This window comes from Passer domesticus, chromosome 13, assembly GCF_036417665.1.
Source record: "Passer domesticus isolate bPasDom1 chromosome 13, bPasDom1.hap1, whole genome shotgun sequence".
In the NCBI taxonomy this organism is placed as follows: Eukaryota; Metazoa; Chordata; class Aves; order Passeriformes; family Passeridae; genus Passer; species Passer domesticus.
In genome coordinates, this window is record NC_087486.1 from 9,337,795 (window position 1) to 9,361,733 (window position 23,939).

At 40.2% G+C, this 23,939-nt stretch overlaps 1 protein-coding gene and 1 long non-coding RNA gene across 4 annotated transcripts; one reads left to right on the forward strand and one right to left on the reverse strand.

The window, feature by feature from the left end:
- Positions 1-651: 651 nt before the first annotated feature.
- SEC24A (SEC24 homolog A, COPII coat complex component) lies at positions 652-23,933 on the reverse strand. Of its 3 annotated transcripts, none has more exons than XM_064387440.1 (23): positions 23,780-23,933; positions 18,737-19,258; positions 17,217-17,375; positions 15,427-15,504; positions 14,945-15,111; positions 14,177-14,349; positions 13,093-13,195; positions 12,206-12,332; positions 11,768-11,877; positions 11,286-11,398; positions 10,600-10,718; positions 9,904-9,959; positions 9,393-9,599; positions 8,981-9,101; positions 8,288-8,446; positions 7,602-7,775; positions 7,414-7,524; positions 6,867-7,042; positions 5,753-5,890; positions 4,954-5,058; positions 4,722-4,814; positions 4,108-4,211; positions 652-3,697 (listed from the first exon to the last, which is right to left on the reverse strand). In XM_064387440.1, exons 1-23 carry the CDS (start codon positions 23,826-23,828, stop codon positions 3,583-3,585), a joined length of 3,279 nt encoding a protein of 1,092 aa, XP_064243510.1. In that variant the 5' UTR covers positions 23,829-23,933; the 3' UTR covers positions 652-3,582. The 3 variants fall into 3 exon arrangements, with proteins under 3 accessions (XP_064243510.1, XP_064243511.1, XP_064243509.1); XM_064387441.1 differs by lacking the exon at positions 23,780-23,933 and adding an exon at positions 23,425-23,458; XM_064387439.1 differs by lacking the exon at positions 23,780-23,933 and adding an exon at positions 21,987-22,131.
- On the forward strand, positions 7,771-9,599 carry LOC135279887 (uncharacterized). The gene is made up of 2 exons (XR_010347043.1): positions 7,771-7,904; positions 9,291-9,599. It is a non-coding gene; the product is annotated as an uncharacterized LOC135279887 (long non-coding RNA).
- Positions 23,934-23,939: the final 6 nt, after the last annotated feature.

Consider the following 23,939-nt stretch of genomic DNA (forward strand, 5'->3'; position numbering starts at 1 on the left):
ACGATGAGGGAACACCAACACACAGCACCGCTCCAGGCCGCCAGAGCCACCGGCATGATGGAACAGGGAGCGTGGTGACTTCTTTCCAGTAGGAGCCACTTGGCACAGTGTTCTCTTTATGGGCACTAAACCCCTGCTATGTGCCAGGTGGTGGAAGGGCCACGCTGCTCTTCCCTCAGCCGAGGGGCCCAGCAGCACGGCCGGGCTGAGGCCCTGCCCGGAGAGCCCCGAGCCCGGGCACTGCTGCAGCAGCACGGGGTTATGTGCACTGGGAAAAAACAGCTGGCAAATCCAATTAATATTTCTACCGCCCTGAATGAGAGAATTCTGTATTCTAGTTAAATACAGAAGTCAGAGTTCCAAGCTCATGCGTTAACTCGTCTGTAATGGGCCAGAGGCAGCAGTGACAACATCTCAAAAAATCTGCAAGCGTTAAGGATGGAATGGCTTTTAAAAAAAGCTGCTGAAATAATGGGATGTTAAATGAAGATACAGGATTACCTAAAATAAAATTGATCAGCATCTTGGAATGCTGCTGAAGGTTAAATTCCAACCATCACTGTCGGCTAGCTCCTGTGACCAACGTGGTATTTATCTCAATTAAATACACTGTTCTACTTTTATTTATAAGAAAAGAGTGATGGACTGGCGTGAGTTCTTTCAATTAATTTTATTGAGTAGCCAAATCTGATAAATTAGCACAGATAAAATAAGCATTTGCATGTGTTATAAATGACTTTTTACAGGAATAAAACAGTGAAAATTACAAACTGTAAAAAGGAGGACAAGTAAATCCTGTCTCAAATTCAGAAGGGGGAAGATTTATAACTTCATACTGAAGATCAAGTCTTTGAGTTCAGAGAACAAAGATTTAATATTACAATATTATACACTACTTTACAAAATTAAATTTACTATAAGGATTACATCCATAATAGTAAACAGAACCTTAAAATCACATTTAATGGTCCCTTAACTTAACAGCCATTCTGCATCTTTGATTAAATTGTTAAGAAATTAATTCTAAATAAAATCATTCTAGTTATTGCAACATAGTCTATGTGGACTTAAACTCAAATATATTAATTTAAAAACAATAATGAAAGCAAAGTAAAATGGATGGTAACAATGTTGGCTGAACACTAATGTGTCAAAATAAGAAACAGTTTTTTAAAAAGTGTTTGCCTACAAAGAGACACCTTTACCACACATTTACGGTGGTGGAGTTGTGGTGCTGAGATCTAAGCACCAGAACCACTCCTGCAGTCCATCTTTAGTGTCCTCATTTTTTAATGGCATGTGAAAAAGCAATCCCAGGTGTGTGTGTTCATGTTCCCTGCATTGCCATTACAGCAGTAATGCCTCCCCCACTGCAAGGGAACAAAGTTCAAGAGAGAATTTCTTCCAAAGTGAAGAGAACTCCCAGAGAGTTCATCTGACTCATTTGTCATGTTTTGCTCTCTAAAACTCAGGGACTCAACTTCAAACTTGTTAAGTGCCACAAAGACTGACATCTTCAGCCATTAGTCTGGTGGACATAAAGCAATGAGGCCATCTCCAGTATTTCTGTTTCTTTAAAAAAGGAATATAGTAGCAAAATACAGTCATAGGAAGAAATAGAATTGGGTGGGCTATTTGATGCAAGGATGGTTTTCAATCCAACATCTGAGTGATAATATACCCAAAACACAAGGTTTGGGGCAGAACCTATGCAAGTGCAGAGGTTCCATTTATGTTTTAAATGAAGAGACCCCTTTCCCCCTCCCTGGGAGAAAAAAAAATCAGACTGTCAAAACTTAAAAGACACCTCTTCACTATGACGAGAAACTGTGCAATTCTCTGAAAAGCAGTTCAAGTAAATATATTCCTGTTTGCTACAGAAACAGCAGACAGGGAAGCTTAAATTGGTTCTATAATAATCTTTTCATGCTCTTTTAGCCATTGTTCTGAACTTTAGCTTCTTATGCTCAAGAACAATTTCTTCCAAGGAACTCCTCCCCTGAAGTGAGGCAAATCCTGACAATCACAAGCAGCTACAGCCTGAAATGGGAGCAAATGTTTACCCAAATGTTGACCCTACTGACATTTGGATCTCCAGACGTCCTAAGCACAGTACATTTGACCACTCAAGTGTTTTACCTCTTCAAATCACCTGCCCCAGAAAGTAGGTTTTGAAAGACCTTTACATTTACCACTATTAAATAAAAAAGCAAACCAAGATTTTTCCATATGCAACACTTCCACGGCCATTGGAATACTGTAACTTAAATACTTTTTACATTGGTAGCTATCAATGACAGCTTAATCTTGAAAACAGAGTAATTATCAATACACCTCCATAAAATTATTTAAATATTTTTGTACATAGTTTTTAACTTCAAGTCCGATGCCAGCTTCAATCTGTAGCTCTGCAGAATCTCAGATATTTAAAGCTTTTATTTGGTGCACACTGGCCTTGGACCTGGGCTCATTACACAGCTGCAGCAAAACCTTTTTTTTCCTAAAACTTCAGGCATGTCTGCAACCATATACATATCTCCAAATTCAGTATAGTAATTTTGTTCTTGGAAAAATAATTTCCAATTTTAATGTCAGAATATTCAGTGTTGCAGACCAACATTTGGTCTGAAGTGCTGCCAACAAACTTGCTTCAGAAACACACCAGATCTGAGGGGCCCAACATTCACTTAGAGTAAACAAGAGCCAGAAGTCTACTGAACATAAACCAAGCAAAATCTGAGATAACCTTCCTTGCTCTTCTCCTCCCACACCATTCATAAAGAGAAATTACAACTATTCCTTTCACTGAAAAAAGCAAAGATTACAATCTACCTGAATCTACTTCTGCTGCCAACTCAGCCAGAAACTTTTTCAAATCAGTCTCATGTAGGGCCCACTCTTCCCCACTGTTTTTAAAATTAGAATACTGACTTATTAAAAGCTTCAACAAATTCAGCCACCTTATCCAGGTTAAGCTTACCTTTAGTCCTATTAGCCATAATCCAATCCAAGCACTGGCTTCTACACTTCACAAGCATTTGTTCATTTCACAATGAACACTTCTTTCATTGCTACTTTAAGCATTAAGTTGAACATTGAGATGCTCTGTCTGTAATCACTGGATACACTTAGAATTTCCCTGCCAATCATGATCAGTATTGTGAGGTTTTATATCTAGCAGCAACAAAAAAAAACCAAAAAAACAAAAACAAAACAAACAAAAAAGTTACAGAAATATACATTTTGAACAACAAAGAACTCTTTATTTTACAAAATGTATTTCACCTTTTCAGTATTGCCTTTGTAAATGTACTTCATGCTGCAACTACTTACAGTAAAAACACGATTTGCAGCAAATTAAAGGTGCTCAACCAGTTCCAACAGTTTGATTTTTTTTAAGGTACAATATTATGTAGTTGCACATTTGATTCTCAGATGTGGTCCTTTATTTGCTTTAGTTCGTTGAAATCACAGTGAGAACTTCTCATCAACTGCCTCAGGCCACAGATTTAATGAAGATATTACAAGCACAATCATTCCTTACTGCAAAATCTTTCCCTAAAGAAGCCAAAGGCTAGTGTTTCATTTATTCACTTGCTGCTGTATATGAAGGAGGAATTCATAGTATGATAAGGCTGATTCTGTTCTGTCTTCAATCATATTTTGCAGAAAACTTGATTTCAATGGACTCTCATCCCTTAAAAACAAAAATATACGTGTTTGAGTGGAATTAACTTTTGCCATGGGCTACCTACCATGCATTAATAAAGTTACAGGTCAAGTGGCAAGACATTTCAAAAGCTTAAGGACATATGAAAAGAGGATCTCAAATAGCCTTTAGTAGTGATTAATCCTAATAAGTGCTCTTACCAGCATTTACTTCATTTATCTGACATGACCTAAAGATTCTTCTGTGACATTTAGTCTTTTTTAGTCTTTTGAAATTCTAATTGGAGACAACTCATAAGTCATATCTGTAGTCACATCTGTCAGGCACTGCACACACTATTGTTAAGAATTCCATTAAGAAAGTTCAGTATATGATATCCAAGTATGTATTGTTAACAGGTTGCTACAGAAACAAAAAGACTGTTAAAAACCACTTACTTTATTATATATAGTATAGGAAAGAAAGGTCTCTGTTCTCTCAGCCAAGAAATGAAATTTCGTGTTCTGATGGATTCTGCTGTTTCGAGTTCTGGGAGATGTGTCTAAAAGCCAAAGGGTTTCATTAATAGAAAATTTTCAGAAAAACACTAAAAGGAACACTTCAACTAGCCCAACTCATTAGGTATAAAGAAAACCCAGACAGATACATTTTGTGATGTACAGTTTCAGTCTTACCTTCTTTGAAGGGGCTTGAAATAGTCAAGAGCACTAAACTCCTATCAGCAATTAGCTGTCAGAATGGTGATGACTGAGCTGTGATTGATTCCTGTTTTGTTGCAGAAACTAAAGGATTTCCCACTAACTCACTGTGCTCACTATTTGCAAGCATTCTTAGTCTGCTCCCACAGGTCTGAGAAACTCAATCACTGTCAGCCTCTTCCTACTGAGTCTTCATGAGAACAAACTCCAAGAGGTAGCAGCAATTATTTCTTTCCTTGGATCTGGATCTATACCACTAGAGGGCTAATAGCTGAGTAGTGTATTTTAATTCTCATGCAAATGATATTCTGGCAGCACTGTATGTATGAGTGATGAGCAGAGCAAGCACATACCATATTCTGTGGTATTGAGCCGTAATTTGGAACTCCAAGGACTTGGCTGATAAAACCCTGCCCACAGTTCTTCCCGATCCACAGAAACATCACCTGAAAGACACCCATCAATAACAACATTAACCCAACCCAAACCACACTCAGCAGTCTCGTACGCATTTTGGGTTCTCAGAAAGAACACACCAAGTAAATTTGGATACTTTTTTAACTCCCCCCCCACCACACAACTTACAGAGCCAGCATCCATAAGATAAGCACCATCCCTACTCAACTTCTCCACTGACAGCTGGAGAAGGGGTGGCTGAGGTATAGTTCTGTCATTTATGTTAAGAGCTCCCTAAAAGAAGAATGAAAAACAGTGGTTTACATCTTGATGCAAAAAACCAGAACAGAATGCTAAATAAGAGGAGGATCTATTACACTGAACACTGGAGCTGGATCATTTTTCTCAGTTTAGCTCAAGCCATACTTAAAGTGATAATTTACTTTATTAATTAGTAATTTACTAATAAATCTTAATGTTTTATTTAGGGTGGATGTCATCAAATGTATCTTAGTTAATTAGTTCTAGAACTGGAATATCTGATTTGTTATGTACCAAAGATAACAAATTTTTTATGTACCAAAGATGTGATTTCTAAAATTGTTCAGGGTTTTACATGTTTTGAGAACATTCCCTGTTCTCAAAACTACTTGATATTTTAAAATAAAGGAAGCTACAAAGGGACAAAAACCACATTATGATGTCTTTTTGTGATTTTATAGCACAAGATGATGACACAAGGTAAAGGTGAAATAAGTTAGGAAAAAACTTTCCCCATCCATCCATAGCAAAGCACAGCTTCTCTCCAGAATTCATCAATCCAGTTCCAAATTACAAATGCATAAATGCAACAAGTGGGAGAATATGAAGCATTACATTTTAGCTGTGCAGCTTTAATATTGAAAACCTGGGAGATTGCTAACACATTTACTTTCACATCACATAGAGTTTGGGATCAAACAGATTACGTAGCAAGGCCAAGACTCACCTCATCTGTGAGAGTATCGACTCTGTACAGACTGGGATGTGTCATGAGCATGAGGTAAACAAGGGGCTGGTTTTTCACCTGACACATGGTAAAGATGCGTTCATCCAAACGTGTGTTTGTCCCAGTTTGAAATGCTTTCTGCAAACAATCAGGCATTTCATTTAACCATTAAAGCAAGGCAAGGTAAGTTGCAAGATAAATTAGAAATAAACAGTAGGTGATGTGTCTTGAGTTTTAAAGATGTATCCTAAATCTTTTCTCATTGTATTTTACTTCTCCACAGTTCTCTTCGGTGTTTCACATAGAAATCATACAAGTCTCATTCCCATTTCTGGATTTTAGAATTAACCTTGACCTGGCACCATCAATCCTCTTACAGCTGAGATGAAAGCACCCTGAAATACTGAAATACACCTCAAAAATGCTACTTGATGAAATTTAAAACCATAAATATTGGAGCACTTTACAACTGGCTTCAATGTACAGAATCTTAGGTCTGTATTAACAAGAAAGATATAGTCCTGGTTTGTTGGGACAAAAAAAAAAAGAAGCTGTAAATCAAAGCAGGGCTCACTCCTCCCACCTGACTGGATCAAATGCTTATCAAACCTTTCACATGAAAAAGCTCAATATGAACATGCTGGTTAACTCCTAACCAAGATGTATAAATCCAAAACTTCTTTTTGAACCAAGAAACCAGTCTGTCCAACACTTAAATGACTTCTTGAAATTGAAATTCAATTAAAAAATACTTACACTGAGCAAATACTGTGAAATGCTTTAAACCTGTTGCAAGAACAGCCAGCCAACTCCCCCCTGTGCCACACCCAGTTCTAATCCACACTGAACTGCTTTGTGGCTCTACATTTCCAGAGACACATAAAATTGAGATTCCTGAGAAACCACTATCAGCACCCTGACACATTCTCTTCACTAGTCAGTGTCTTTTTTATTTTGCCATTCCATTGCTTAAAACATTTATACTTGTGGTTTTACACGCACTTCTAAATTCCTGCTTTTGAACTAAATCATTCTCCACCAAAGAACTGTCCTTTTACTTCAGGCTGACCTGCCAAACAATGACCCTCTTGCCTGGCTCCCTTTCCCCTCTTACCTGTTTCAAGAGTGCCAGTATGTACAGCGGGAAGAGGCGCAGGGAGAAGGGAGCAGTGAGCCCGGGCTGCTGCATGCTCAGCACGGAGGAGCGGTAGGCAGCCAAGGAGTCGATCACCGCGTTGACCAAGGCGTCCCGAGCGTCGCTCAGCGTGGCGGAAACCGAGCGGTCCACAGCTGGAAACAGAGCCAGGCTCAGTGAGAGGGGCTCCTCCCTTGGCAGGAACACAGCCACACACATTAACTTCTCCCACTTCATCATACATGTCGATGCAGCTTAAGCTTTTATTACATTCTAGGGGAAGTGCTTTGGAAAAAAGCTGAGGACCCATGATGATACACCAGACTAAGCCTAAGCCCAGGCGATTACACACAGCTGTACTGATCCTTCACCTAAGCCAAGCATTAAAACCAAAACTCTCTTAGGACTGCAAATTCGAAAGCAGTCTTAGAATGAGGGAGAATCTTTTCTTCTAATCCAGAGGATTACAGCTCAGACCTTTAAGGACACAATCCACACATATCCAAACAGCTCTTAGCACACTCACCCATATTGGCTAAGAGCCCTGTGATGGCCTGCACATCTGCCCCTAGGTACACTTCACTCAGCGTTGTGACAACAGGCAAGCACATCGTGTGGACACGAATTCGCCTTTCACCTGCAAGGAAAGACAACTGTAACCTCCACACTTGTTCCATGAAGCAATACTACAAATGCCACTCAATCTAACCTTACCTTTGCTGGAGGTGTACAGGAGAGCTGACTGGAAAGAAACAACTTGCATATCAGTAAGACTCTCTTCCACTGACATCTGCACAGCGTAGCCCGCATCTGGGTTTACGTTGGGTAATGACAACAAGTCTGTAGATCGTACAAAGAAGTTCCCGTGGAAAGTATGAATGGAAAGACCTACAAGATAATCATGAATCAGTTTGGGTTTTACAGCTGTGAAGTACAGGCACCATATACAGATCTGCCATCAATGTATGGCTCTACTGGAATGTTCCCTCTCAGTGAAATACATTCTCTTCAGAAAAGGTAAACACTGCAAACTGACAACTCATCCAAAGAATCCCCAAAGTCTAGCAGAAAGTAGGAATTAGCAAGGCAAATCCCCTTTAGATATTTTTATGGTAGTAGAAAATATCTAGATTAAAACCAGTCCCTTATAGAAATAGTTCAGGAAAATTTCCAGTTTTGGCCATTATAAATTGGAGCTTGGATGCCAGAAAACACACTGCAAACACAGTCTTAAAAAATTGTCTTATACCTGGTACTGAATTTTACTTTTCTAATATTTACCTTTTAATCATTTGAGGTTACAAAATAGCTAGAATACCAATGAAAACATTCCCAAAGAGCAGCAAACAGCCACTTCCCTCTTCTCCACCCCACAAAAATCTAAGAAGGTGAATTCATACCTTTGGTGCATCTTATCCTCATGACAGCCTCAAACCCAATTTTTCTAGTTAAATATCGCTTCAGTTCCTTTTGCAATTTCTCCACCTGGACAGGGTTGTGTTTATGATGGTAAGACTGGTAGTAGTAGACACTACCTGCAGAATACCTTGATATACAACCTGAAACAAAACCAGTATACATTGGAGAGTGCAAACAGCTGCTGCTGCAGTCTTTAAAGTATTACATTGTTCACACCTGCAAATCACTCAAATACAGAGACAAATGTAGCTACAACTCTATATTCTAATATGTGATAAATTTCAGGTGTGAAATAATTTTCCATTGACCTGAAACTGCTGTCACTTAAATGTTTGGTTAAATAGAAAAAAATAATTAAAATACTAATAAAACTTGCTCTAAAGGCAATGACACTGATGGTTAAAAAGGCATAAAAAAGGAAGAAACTATTTCCGCTACTTGTATCAGTAGCACAAGGATCCTGACTCACTAAGGGACGATATGAAAACAAGCAGGTAAAATCAGGACTCAGAGATGACATTCTATTCACTGTCACTGCTCAGCAAGGACAAGTTTGTATCTTGACACGCTGGATTAATTCAAATCAGGTACATCTACTAAATATTACTGTAGATTCTATGCATTTGCTCAAAATACAAGAGTTACATGCCCCAAAAGAGCTTTATATGACTTACCTAGAGAAGCCAAGTCAGAATATTGCCCACTAAGAAGGAATAAATCCACTGCAACCTGTTGCCCTGAGCAGTCCAAGGCCAACTTCTTGTAAAAATCAGTCGATGGTGTCAAGTGTATATCCTGTTAACACAGTGGAGTGTTACAAAATACAAAGGAAATTCAAATTGATTCATACATTTATTGCCTGTTTTCAGGGACACAATCAATTCTTCATCATTGATTAAAAATATTTTATTTTTAAAAATAAGCTAATTAATTTGTGTTTATACTGCTTGGTTTGTATTCTGTTTTTTTCTGCTACTTTAAAAGGAGCAAGACAGGCACAAAATAAACCCAGAAGAGGAAATCCCAGAACCACCCACATGCACAGAACAGAGATGTTAATACTCTCAGCCTTTCTGCCTTCCTAACCTTTGCTGTTGCTCTTTGGTTTGGCTCCTCTCGTGACTTCAGTGCTCCCATGCCCAGAGATGGGAGCTGTGTCTGGAAGACAGTGATTCTACCTCCAGTGGGGGACATCAGCTTAAAGGCAGCCTGTAATGCAGGCCCCAGAGCACTCTGAGTTTCCAGGGACTTGGTAAACATCTGTGGCAATGTCTTCAGCAGATCTTGAATTAGCTACAAATAAAAAAACAGGATTAGACCTATGAGTCTTCAAGGTTTTCTATTTTATATAGACCCAACAGCTGAACATAACCAAGTATTAGCACTTCTAATATTAAAGGAGTAAAGAAAAAGTCCTAAAAAACCTGAAGTACTGTCTTGTATCAGGTTGGGAACATAAATAAAAGACCTCTTTTTCACCTCAAACCTGGCATTTGAACAGCTGGTGTTAATGAGCATTAATTAATCAAAAAATTACCAAACATATCCCCAATTATGTAAATGTCGCTAGTTATGTAAGAAAGTCCTTGCTTCTTACCTCTTTATTTTCATTCAAATTTACTAATAAGTTTTCTGGCATTGGTATAAATACATCTGAAAGGGAAAAAATATTTGAGTTATCTTTCAAAAACACATCAAGCTTTCCCTGCCTTTATTTGCCAACCATCATACTTATTGGAAAAAAATATACAGCATCAGTGTATTAACCCATGTAAATACAATTATGTGGATTTGTTTTTATCATAAGCATTCCTGTGGCTAGAATCCCATGTTACAACAGAAATCAACAGGGCTGAGGGATAATCAAGACTACTAAATAAAATCACATAGCAAATATTTCCAGTGTTCATTCTACCCTGCCCAATAATATCCAGCAAAATGTGATTTGAAACAAAAGGCAGAAGGACAAGCACTAAGCACCAGCTACAAGAAAATCTATAGAAAGGTATCTAGCATCCATATTTGGGATTTCAAGAGGAATCTAGAGATTTGTACAAATTAAACCAGAAGTTAGGAAAGCTGTCTTCATGTTTGAAGTCATGAGCAGCCACAGCATTGCTCAGACATCAGGGAGATGTCTTCATAAACAAACTCACACATATGGTACTTCTAAAGTCATTACTAGAGAGACTAATGGTGTGATCCAGAAACTCCCACCAGATATATATTTTTAAAGGCTGTCATAACCAGAAGTCATTAATAGGCACTGATCACAAAAATTATTTTTGCATACCTTCAATATCTGAAACTATAAGCATCTGAGGCTGAGACAGACCTTCCTGAAGACTGTAGAAATGGATTGTGCTGTCAAATGTTATGAAGCCTATTTTTGTTCTAGTGTTCCCAGGAAGCCTGAAAATGAGACATATGGTGTTCAACAAGATGAAATTTCATTTCTGCAGGCTTTTTTTTTTTTTAAAAAATCCACTGCATCTCTCTGTGGTTGTTACCAAGCAGTGAGTTTAACAGCTAGACTCCAAGAGCTTCACTAAGTCATTTTGGAAAGGACAAAAACCACAACAAAAAAGGAGCTCATGGCAGAGTCACCTAGCTGACAGGTGAAAACCTTTTGAGGGTAATCAGGAATGGAAGAAAAGGAATAAAAAAAAGCAAAATTCCAAGTAGTGTTTCTGTAAGTTCAAATAGTATGCATTTTATGAGAAGTTTATTAGACATATGACTCTTTTCAGCAAATACTTATACAAATTTCAGCTTCTAAAACATACAATTCAAAAGACAAACATGATTTTTACATTTTTTGGGGGGATTGATGAAGCATATAGGAAACAGTCAGACTAAAAATCAAGCCTCAAAATTACCTTTTGTACTGGTGTAGCAGTAAAGGACTGGCATGTTGGTGTCTACCACAAGTTTCTTAAGACAAATGAAAATTGGAGATTTTAAGAAAAAAGTACTTACAAGTCAAGATTGTCTAACAAGGTCTGGCAGACTGTATTCAAGTATCCTGTCTCTATGGCATTGTGAGAGACATCAAACACAAAGAGGTACACGGGTGGCTGAGGTGGACGCAGCTGAGCAAAGAAAAGATAACCTTTAATTTTCAAATACACTGGGTTTATTCATTCTATTGCAAGTTTAAACTGCTAAAACAGCACACAGATAGCTAAAATTTCTGAATGCATTTGCCTATTATTTGGCAATACCAGAATTCTAGTTTTCTTCCAAAGACACCTAAATATTCCAAATACAGAACAACTTTAACATCATAAATGTTTAGAAGTGAACTCTCTGAGGTGCTCCCCATGAGTCCTCAGATACACTCCTTAAGGCAACAGCTGTTCCACTGAACTGGAAAGCACCCTCTGAAACAAAGCTTTCTCTGACTTCCCTCTGAAAATAAAACAAAGGGAGAGAATAAGTAAAAGTAAATAAAGACTTACCATGTATTCAGATGGAGCCATAAACTCAATAGTAGCATTCTGGACTTCAGGTCTTTTATGAGGTTCTCCATAAACTCTTGTCACAGGATTATACAGGAATTCTTCAGGAACTATGCAGATAAGTGTATATATTAGTATTTCACACTAGTATTGGCTGTGCTGCATTTTAAAACAAATATATCAACCCTTTTGTGGCTGTTGGGCACATGGACAACTACACCAGGCAGTGGAGTTCTTACACTTGTGCAAGGGTACTGTGAGGACTACTGGGGCTCATCCTGTTTCTTTAGGGACACCACTGTCACTGGGAAACATTTCTCATGACTCCCAGCACGACTGACAACAATCCCCCTACTGATGTGGCCAACAGCAGTCCAGTCTCAAAGGCCAAGGTGGGGAAGGTTAACTGCAGCACTCTGAAGCACATCTCAAACTCACCATCGTTGACTCTATAGCACAAATTGCATTTCCACCTCCTTTGGTCTAGGAAGCTGACAAAAGGGTTGATGTACGTGCGGCAGGAGCGGCATCTCACAATAATACTGGAAGTGACCACTGGCAATTGCTGGAAAAGAAAAGCTTCCTGTTTTAGAGCATCCTCACCCTGCAGCTGCTCATCTCTGGTAACAACTCCACCCACACTGTGCTGCCTGGTGAGGCAAAGCATCCTTGTTGAAAGGAGTACTTCTGCATCCTCACAGGATCACTGCAATTCCTTAGTAAGACAGGTAGGAACTGAACTCTAACATATTTGACTCTGTGGATTCCCTTTCCAAGCCTCTAAATTCTTGAATTTTACACTGGTTTAAGATCAAGTCCTGCACCCAATACATATCAAAAAGCAGGGGGAAAAAAACCCACACTTTGAAAAATCAGTTAAACTGAGAAAAAAACCCAATATTTAAGAAAGACATTGCTAAATTCAAAGTCTGCTGGCTATTTCATGACATCCAAATGCCTTCAACTTTGTCAAGTCCTGAGTTCAGAACTAGTACTAGGTTTGAAATTAATAACTACAACTGATACGTGACAACCTGGAATTTAGGTGTTGTCCTCTATCACAGTCCAAATTCTGTGCTGCCTTTAAGCTTTTGGGTTTCTGAGGTTTGGGAGGCTCTCTTTTTTATTAAGAAGTGAAACCTGAAGGTTTAAATATGGTAGGGAGAAATAATTCAGAAAAAATACAGCAATCTGTATGGAAATGTCAGTTACTATGGCAATTCTTCTGGGCCAAGATACCTGCCCTTGTTTTAAAATTCATTGTCTGGACTCTGTAAAGGCATAGTTGATATTTCAGCATGTAAAGTTTTGAATATTTCTCATACCGATAGGTCTTTGAAAGGATGAAGCAGGAGCCCCAAAGGAAGTTTGGCTTTATTCAATAAGGCCTGAGTTTGAGGAATGTTAGTCAGGGTACAGCGGAACAACCTACATGGATGACAAAGGGTTATTTTCAGAGGCTTTCAAATAAATTATGATTTCAGCAGTACAGTATATTTTTCTAGAGCTGTTAATGGTGAATTGCTGTTTCCAGATGAAACATCTCTACCTCTGTCAAATCATTTTGTTTGTGTCTGAGCTTGACCCACAGTACCTATTTTGAATTCTTATTTTATAGAAATGCTCTTTACACAGAACTGAGTGTCATTTTAGTCACTCAAGTAAAAGTTAACCCTGACAATATTCAAATTTGCACCAAATCTTTATATACTAAATATTATTTTGGAATAAATCAGAATCAGCAATGTTTAAAAGGTGGTTTTAAAAACACAGTAACTATAAACAATCCTACAATCATGTTCTGAGTCTTGAGCACTCAGCAGCTTCCACAAGGTGCAGATGTATGTGGCAGTTTTGCAAATCCTGTCCAGCTTGTTTGCATGAACAACGTCACAAAGGCGCTGTTATTTCCTTTATCTACCATAAAAATATTTGCAAAGCAGAAGTCCCTGACTATACACAGTTTGGTTTGTCTCCTCAGAGAGAATAATTGATTAACCAACTGCCAGTCTCTTGTTTGAAATTTCTTTTACTCCATTGTTTTAAATGGTTACTTTTCAATATAGAGGCCACCCATGTTTCTTCAGACACAATCATTCTGGTGTACCTCATCTGACTGAATTAACTGCTATTTTATATCTTCTCATCCATACTCACTGCCAGGCCCAAAGCTTTTATATTATACCTATCTATAGCTGCCTTGTTAACATATTTTTCCTTATACTTTCTACAAAGATGATTTTCCCCCTTCAAAGTTAAACCCACTTACTGCCTTTATTGTAACAGTGAAGCCCATTTTCAATATCTTCTACTCATAAAATTAAGAAAATACTTTGTGAAATTATATTTATAAGCAGGAATTTATATTTCTATCTATTTTGATGTATTATAGCAAATGCATAATCTTACTCAGGATTGCAGTTGAGCTTCTGGATGTCTTCATGCAAGTTAGGGACAGGAGCCTTCAAAAGGGTGGTAGGCAGAATATTTCTTTCTTGAAGAAGATTCACAGGTCTTAACCCTTCCTGCTGTAGACTCAGGCCAGCCATTGATGCAGTTAAGTGATTGGTGCCCAGGGCAGGCTAGAGTCAAATCAAATTTCACAAATTAGCACCAACTACTTGGATGAAACCCATAGTCTGTTTGAAACCACATCTATATCCCTTTCAGTCTGTTTTGCTCATGTACTAACTGCCATTGTATCAATATATTTAGAAATGCTGGTTGTCACATGAACTTATGCATGTAACATAACAGAGGGAAAAAGCATAAATTGCTAATAAAACTCTTGAAATACAGAGGCTCATCTGGTGAAAGTGTTGGTCAGTTCACTTTGAAAGTTCAGGGAAAAAAACCCAAACACTTCAGCTAACAATAACAAAGCCATGGAAGAGAAACATGCCAAAAGCAGCTGAAAGTTTCAAAAGAAACATCCTGAATAGATTTGAGGGTGGAACACTTCACAAAGAGCTGGCACACAGCTTTTCCAAACTGGTACCGAGGCACAGGCAAAAGCAGTAATTCTGGGCTATGTCTGTCCTGTTGAACAAAAGGTGCCCAAACAGGGAACAAACTAAGCAGCATCCTAGGGATGCACAACACCTACAACCATCAGTTTTCTTTATCCACACGCCCCCAGCAGAGGCAGTACTGAGATAGAAACCAGACAACCTTTACCTGGTGGAAATGTTTTGATCCATCTGGATACTGCAAAGCAGATGCATTCACTCCTGGTGCTCCAGGTGCAGAAGTATGTTGGTAGCCTGGAGGTAAGGCAGGGTAAGAATACCCAACACTTCTATTCATCTTAAGATTCGGGGCTGCAGGAGAATGATGTGGAGTTGCTGGAAGCAGAGTAGACAGACACTTAATTGCTGAAGAACTGTGTCTTACTTGAGGCATTAGTACAACAGGAGAGCTGCCTGTTCAGTTTCTAAGTCTAAAAAATACAGCTGCTGTCAACTTTGTAAAGGGCTCTCACCTACTTTACATATCACAGGCAAACACATGCTAATTGTCAAGGCTTCAAATTTTGCATTTAGCTTCAAGACAGGCATTGAACCAAGTACATGTGTTTGTACACAAATGCTTAAACTTCTATCTTTCCCAGACTCTTAAAAGTTCCATAACAACAACCACTTTTACTCCCAAAGCCTTACCCATGAGGCCACCACCTTCAATTGCATCATAGCTGTTTTGCACTACAGACCCATCACTGGCAGCAGATCTGGCATCACCTTTAAAGAAAAACAACCAAAGGAAACATTTGCACAGGTTATGAAGAAGTTTTAATGAGGTAACTGCAAAAAATATCCTACTTGCTGGATGAATATTAAGGTAAGCATAGTTTGAATCTACTTTGGTTTTGACCCAGGATGAAACTGAATTAAATATACACTTTGTCCTCTTTCTCACACACACACCCCTGGCAGATGTGACCTCAACAAAGGACATTCATAAAACATCACAATCTTTTTTTTTTTTTTTTTAAGGAAAACAGAAATCCCTGTACTTCTGGTTGAATAGTCATTTATGACTCCTTCCAATTAGGGATTTGCCATAGCTTCCAAGCCAACATGCAGTAAAGGGTCAGGGGATGCTCCCTCCTCAGCAGAGGAAGTCTCTTTAGGCTAGCTGTAGTTTTCCAAGTCATCTGTAGCTTAGGTTTCCTAGTAACCTGTAGCTTAGGTTTCCTTAGTGACCCTCAGCTTAACCCTGAAGAACTTTTTCCCCTGACAATTCACAGAAACACCAAATTCCCTACACATACACATTTAGTCCACTACTGCTCACCAAACAGCAACAGCTCTGACACAGTCACACACCAGCCAAGAAATTCAATCTAAGATAGGAAAAACCTTGAGACTCAGAGAGTGCTCCCAAAGGACAGTTTTTGGTAAGCCAACTATGTCTAAATATACTAACACAACTATATATTGCTAGGGACAAGTAGGTACTCTATTTCTATTACCATTTTTTATTAAAATCTCCAAAGATGACCCAAAAAAAATGAATTTACATTACACACTGAATCTTCCTAGCAGCAATCAACCTGCCTCATAGACTAAACATTTTTATCTCTCCAGGGCTCTGGAAATGTTTCTTTTCATGATGAAAAAAGTATTTTCTAAGCAAAAGCTGTTTCTAATGCATTTAATACACTCCAAAGTTAAATCTGAATATACTATTCTTGTGCTCACAGAGCTAGCACACATAAGAAACTGTCAATCTGAACATGCAAGGAACCAACAGCTTTGACAGAACTCTGTTTGTAAAAATAAAGCTGCCGACTCGCACATGGCCCCATCCAGCATGGGCACTAAATGCCAAACAGCTGGAGTCTGTCTGACACAGAGCCCTGAGGAGCTCTTAAACAATGGCATATTTGTGCAGGGCCCACAGGAGACAGTCAGGTATGCATCTTCAACAGCTGGCACTTCACAGCCTCTAGTAACTTCCTTCAGCAAGCTAACAAATGCAAGATGTGTATTTCAGTGATTTTACACAGAGAAGAATAAGGTACAGCTACGTAAATAGCAAGGAATTGCAAGGTCCACATTTTATCTCTCCCTGTAGAATGAACAATACAGGAGTCATGCATGGACTTCTGTCCTAACAGCAGTCAGGAATGCAGAGAAATGAGATCCCTATCACTTTACAATACACAAAAGGAAAAAAGCAATGCCAACTACAGCAAACACGGCCATGTCAAACAGCACTTGGAAATCTATTTTCAATTGTTAAATTTCTTAAATTTTATAATATATGTTTACAACATTTTTTCTTCTTTACAGGTCCTTACCTACTCTTTTCAGATTCAATTATTAAATGTATTAGTATAAATTTACAATTTGAGTTTCTAATAGAACAACGTGCTTGACTTTAAAGGTTGCATATTACAGCAAGTTGCAGTGTTTGAATTCAACGTAAAGAGCAAATTGTTTCTTACCTTCTTGGTTTGGAGCTGATTTTAGCATAGACTGTGCACTGGGTGGTCCTGCTGCTGCTGCTGGTGGCCTAGGTGGACCACCAACTGGTGGAGGTCCTAAAGGTGGCCTTGGAGGGTGGAGAGGAGTTAAAGGCTGAGTCACTGGTGGAGGTGCAGATCCTATAAAGAGATTAACTTTTAGAAGGAGTTTAGCCCAGCTGAAAAAATCACAAAAGTTTTGTTACAAAAATGCACAGATTGAATTCTAAATATTCTTGTTATTCAGAGGATGAACAGCATGACATACATAAATCCTAACATGTGGGTAGAGGATCTCAACTTCAAGTTCATTTCTCATTCTGGGTTCCTGCATTTACTGATCTCTTTCAGCCTTTTCTTGCTATTGTTGGCAAGAATTTCAAGATGTACAGAAAATATCCCAACTCTATAACCAAGCCTGGAATAATCACAAAACAAGTTTAATTAAAGTGATCATGGTTATACAAAAAAATACCAGGGAAATGGCTCAGGAGGATTGAATGGATATAAAAAGTACCTATCCCAAACACTTGCTCTGATTTTATATGCCACTTTCCAAAATTTCTCTCCATTTTCCTCATTAATTCCAAACTACTAACCGTTTATTCCAATTAAGTGCCAGAAACAGTTTAATAAATTCTGCAAGCTTAAGACATTTTGAACAGCATAAGAAAATTAGGCAGGCATATAGCAAAAAAACTAGCATCAATAAAAATCTCTAATGAGACTAAAAGCGCTTAACAAGAAAAATTATTTGCTTTAACATGGAAAATATTTCTGTACCCAAGTCCTCTTTGCATGCTTAGTGAGCAAAAAACTAACAACATACAGCAGTTTGGCAAAGAGAAACTTGAGTATTAACTGTTTCCACAATAATCACAAGTTGCACAATAGAGCTATTTTGTATTAGAAAAGCTTTTACCATTGCATATACCAGCAGTAAAGCAGCAGGAGCAGAGTCTCCTACTTTTAGAGTACTTTCTGAAGACTTACAATTATCATTAAATGTGAAAATTACAAGTTTGGGGGAAGGAAACTTTCCACTGAACTGACCTCTATTTCAACAGCACAGAATGCTTTTCAGTTTCCAGGCTGTGCTCCAGTTATTTGCATCAACCTGACAGGCTATTCAGAAAATTACCTGAATCAAGTGGTTGCTGACCACGCTCACTAAATAGAGCCAGTTTGCAATAGTGAAGTCCTGGACTGAAACATACTAATGCTCCAACAGCTGCTCCAGGAAATGGTGACAGTCACAGAAACAGCACCCGAAAACAAGGGGACACCATTCAGGAGTTACCTGCTCCAGCCAGCTGAAACACCCACCCTGGGCACAGAACTTTCATTTCTAACCCAAAGAAAGCACCCAGGTATTTCTGATGTGTATCTGCTTTAACAATCTTCCACAAGCAAAATGTCACTGCAGAGTCAGTTCTACACTCATTATGTTAAAAGGCTGTGGAAAAATGGACATTGGTAGAATATCACAAAGTTCTGATTACCTGGCTTCATGTAGCTGTTCTGCAGTGGAGGAGCCCCCGGAGAAGCAGCATATTGATAACTCCCTGCAGGATTTGTACTTCCTGGCAATGATGATGGTGGCTGAGCTGACCCTGTCCCAGGCACGTGAGCCAAATGGCTGGTTTGAGCCCCAAGTGGCTGGCTGACAGGAGTCTGGCTGTACTGCCAGTTTGAAAGCACCGGGGGGCTGGCTCCAGGGGGAAAGCTCTCAGCACAGGATGCAGCAGCTGAGTTCTGTAATGCGGGCGGCAGCACTTGTGGAACAGGACCTGGCTGTTGTACTGGTGACCCAGAGAAAGCTGCCACTGGTGGTCTGTTGAGAGTCTGGCCAGGTCCTTGGTAGTTGTTTAATTGAGAAACATTCTGAGAGCCACTATAGCTGTACTGTCCAGAAGACTGATGTGGAGGAACCTTTGCTGGCACCTGATGGGAGTACGATCCTGGAACTGCAGGGCTGTATCCCTGGCCATCTGGGGAATGCATCAGCTGATTTTGAACAGGGCCTGGAATGAAAAAAACCAAAACTACACTATTTAGGAAGTCAGCATTGTGTATCACTTCTGAAAATAAAAGATTCTTCTCGTGAATGTCCTTCCTCAGGATTTTATTAGTCTCCAAGCCATTTTTTATTTAAACCATTAGGTGTGACAGAAGTACTACTGCAAGGGACATTAATTCAGCAGTATTTTCCTATTGACACTTATATCTTTGTTTTGTTTCACAGTAACCTTGAAACCACTAAGCATTCCAGTACCATCAATGTTCCTGCATTGAAACTCACACAGGATCCCATCCAGTCTTCAGAAGCCCCCAAAAGCAAGCTGCCCACAGAGGAGCACTGTCCCACAGCACTGACACACGAGCAGACTGAAAGCGGAAGATCCATTGCGTAAGAGCTCCACTTCACACGATGGCTGACACCAACCCACACGTCAGCTTACCACAATGACACCCCCAGCCAAGTGCCAGCATAGGTCACCACGCTTCTTCTCAAGTGACTGAGTTAATCTATGAAAGTTTCTGCAGTTAATTTTAGTATGAGAACTATTCGTACACATACGGCTCATGTGAGTGGCCAGCTGGTCACCAGCACAGAATGAAGGATAAGTTCATCATAAAATAAATCAGTCAGGGAAAAAAAACTTGACAGGTTGATGATGCTCTTTATGCATATGTTGGTTGGTATACATGAAGTAAGGTTTACTCATTTGAAGAAGAAAAAAATTGAAAAATGGGTTAATAACTCTCCAAAGAGTAAACAACACGAGCAAAGAACATCAGATTTCTGCTTTACAGAGGAACAGGTTGACAGAATCCCATGGGATTTCCAGTGCAATAAGAGCTCCATCAAGAAAGGTACTACTAGAGATTGTTCATATCATTGCCAAAAAATGGACATGCTGAAGAGAGACTATCAGTTTTTGAGTGGAATCCTTGTGAGCAGAACACACGAGATGCTGCAGGCCACAGCCAGCTATGACTCCACAGCTACCAAAACACTCTCCAGTGTTGTATCATTCAGTTCAGCCAGTCACATTGTGGCTCTCCTCATCCCTAAAAACACAGCTTAGATACTAGAGAAATTCCACACACACAGTTACACATTAAAAAAAAAGATGGCTGGTTTCCTATTAGAACATAATGGCTAAATTCTGAAAGGCAAGCAAGTTCACATTTCCAAGTTAAAGTAATTCACACATTTCTGACAATAAATTAAGCTAAATGCAGAATACATTGAAATTCTTAGTTAGAACAAACACTGCACTGATCATTCAGCTCCTCACTCCCTAGAAAACCTTAGGCTCTGGGTCACACACAGCTGTTAATTCACTGAATATTGCACAGGTCCATATAACTACTACAATGAGTGATCTCATCCTCACTGCCTCTTCTTTGTGCATGAAAGGTACACACCATATCATTCTCCAACCATTAATTTCAACATACAATTTATCATTCAGTTAGGAAATCCAGTTATACCCTACTGTCCTTACAATGCTGCTCATAGATATTTGTAATTAATAATTCTCTAAAATCAAGGGTGTTTAAAGAAAAAGCTCACTGAGATGAAAATGCTTACAGTTATGAGTAACCTTCAAAAATTACCCTGCAGTTTATCAGATGGGTTTCCAACAATCTATTTACAAACCCTACTGGCAATTAAACTTGCTAACTTTAAAAATTATGAATTCTTATCAAATCTTCTGACTGCATCCACACAAACACTGATATAACATCATCACTACAAACTGTAGGAAAAATACGGAACAAATACAAATTGATTTAATAACTTGTTTTTTCACCTTAGGGCATGACTCTATCCCAGGCAGAAATCAGAGTATTTGGATTGCTCTCTTATGCACTGTTTTCCCTGCTTAAGGATAAAACAGTGGGAGTGAAGTGATGCCAAAAACTGACCTACTTGATATTTTCTATGTCACTTTATGCAGAAATATAAACGCTCCAACTTCAATTTTTATTTTTAAAGTCAGAAGCATAATGAAAAATCTTGACATCCTCATGTAATAGTTCATGTTTCCAAGACAAGTCTGCACTAAGCTGCCAGAAAAAGCCATAGAAATAGCACTAAGGGACAAAACCCCTTTACAAAGAGTTTCACAGTGCACAAAAACTTTCCAGGACTCGCTGGTTGGCTGCAGCCAGATACTCATCTTGACATGACCTCTCCACTGAGACCCATCAAGGAGTATCCAGGCTGCCCAGCTTTCCCCAAATGCTGCTGGTTTTCTGTGAAACCAGAAACAAACAAGAAATTCTGTGTGGACTTAAGAGCCACTTCACCCACACAGCAGCAAAACAGCCACTGGAGACCACAGAAAGGAATTAGTAATAGAAGAAAGGCCACCTATTTAACAGCAAAATCTCCTCTGCAACAACACAAGGCCATTTAAGGCTCTGAGAGATCAGGAATGGCTCCAGAATATGTATGAAGGTCGCTGGATGGTTTTATAAAATAGTCAAAGTACTAATGTGGATGGCCAGGATCCAAGTAATGTTTTCTTCCACACAGAATTTCACTGTCCCCTGCTCCAAGCCAGTTACTCAGCACATCACTTTTGCCAGCCACAAGCTCTCCCAGCTCCAGGGAGATGCAAGGATAAACACTCTGAAAAGTTACATCCCAAGAGATGCTGTGGAATCAGTCACCACCAGTGCCCACTTCATCTGAGTCTGACACACTGGGTTCCAAACCCCAGGACATCAAAGTACCTTGCAAAGGTATCACATGAGAAGAGCAAGACAACCTAAAAGAATTGTTTCTCCTTCTTGCGTGCACTTCAGATCTCTCAACTGGAAAGCAAATTAGACACCTGCAATTAAATGAGTACAGAATACTGGTCCTATTAGAAGACAAACAGAAATGAAGGAGAGGAAGGTTGTTGCCAAGCAACCCAAAGCTCTGTGCTAAACAATTTCCTGAGCAGCACACGGTGCTGCTGTGACAATTTACTGCCTTAGTGGACATGCAAGCTCAGGGAGTTACCTGCAAACACTTCAGCAAGCAACAAGCTGCAAGGAAGGGCTGACAGCTGTAGAACAATTTATCATCCTGCTGACCGTTTTCTTTCCTCACAGACCACTGTAAGCACCACTACAGCACTCACTACCCCCAAAACTGTTTTATAAAGCTTTGGTGTTAGTATAAAGGTCAAGGATCACAGCATCCCCTCAAGATACATTTTAAACAACACTATGAACAGTCCATGCTTGAACAATTAGATTTATTTCAAAGGCCAGCAACCCAAACTTTATCTCTAACATACCGTAACAACTGTTTGATTTGCATAACTCTACATTTCAGTTCTTTATTTTTCATACACCTGACAGCTGAACAGCCTGAAATTCCTCTTTCTCGGCTGCCTCTCCATGACTTCCATTATGTGCTTAGTCTGACACTAGGGAAATGAGCAAACATACAGCAATGCCAGTCTGTAAATCATCCCACTCAGCTACTCCATTAGCTAACATTCTCTTTGCACAGGCTCTGCTCAGACCATAAGCTCTCCAGGACACAGCCTCTCTCTCCACATTATATTCATACTCTTCCCACTCTCCTGACCCTAGAAGCAACTACACAGTTAATTGCAAATTGTCGTTTTGCTGATGACTTTGAAGAAAAGCAATAAACACACTGTGCAGGAGGAGGGGGAAGAAAAATCAAAAGATCTCATTATAACTGAACTGCTTATGATGCAGCACAGCTACTGAAACACACAAGTGTATAATTAAGGAAGCAAGTGCAGAGGATGTGAAATGAGGAGACACTTCCATCAGCACAGATTTGCACACATGCAACGAAAACAGACACACAGACAAGGCTGGCCCTGAATTTTTTATTCCTATAGTAAAACACTGGCTGGTAAGCTCAGTTTCACCTTCACCATCTCGTTGTAAAGAAATACATTTTGAGGGGAAGAAAGCAATCAAGGCTTTCCCAGTTGGCAGCACACAGAACCAGATAATGTCGGCTTTACGAGAATGACAAGATAAGAAAGGCCCGCAGCGCCGAGGCTGAGCTCAGCGATAACCACAGTGCCACATGTACAGCCCGGTTCAAAGGGCCAAACCTGGCTGTGTCACCCGCGTCACCCACCGGGCTAAGGGACTCTGAAAGACTCTCATTCATACCGACAGACAAATGACACACCGTGCGCTACTTCTGCCATGGGGATAAGGCAGAACGGAGATTGACGGTGCCTGGCGCCGCTCTGTGCTCTCCCCAGTGCGCTCAGGCCGGGCCCGCTCCGACAGCCCCTCGCCCGCCGCCCCCGCTCCCGGCAGAGCCGCTCCTCCCCAGCCCAGCCCAGCCCAGCCCCGGCCCGCGGGGAGGGCACTACCGAGCCCGGCCGGCTGTGACCCAGCGAACGGGCCGTGCCCAGCGCCCCCTCCCCGCGCTCTGCCCGCGGCCCCGGCCCCGCCGCCCCGGGGCGAAGGGCGGCCTGGGCCCGGGGGAAGCGCCCCGGGGCGGGAGCCGGCCCCGCCGGGCCCCGGCCCGCACTCACCGTTGCTGTAGGGCTGCTGCCCGGCGGGCGCCCCGGCGGGCTGGGCCATGCTGCGGCCGGGAGCGCTCGGAGCCGCCCGTGTGGCGGCGCCGGCCCGGGCGGGGGGGACGGACCCACCGGAACTGCCGGGCGGCCCGCGCAGCCGCACTGCGGACACGTG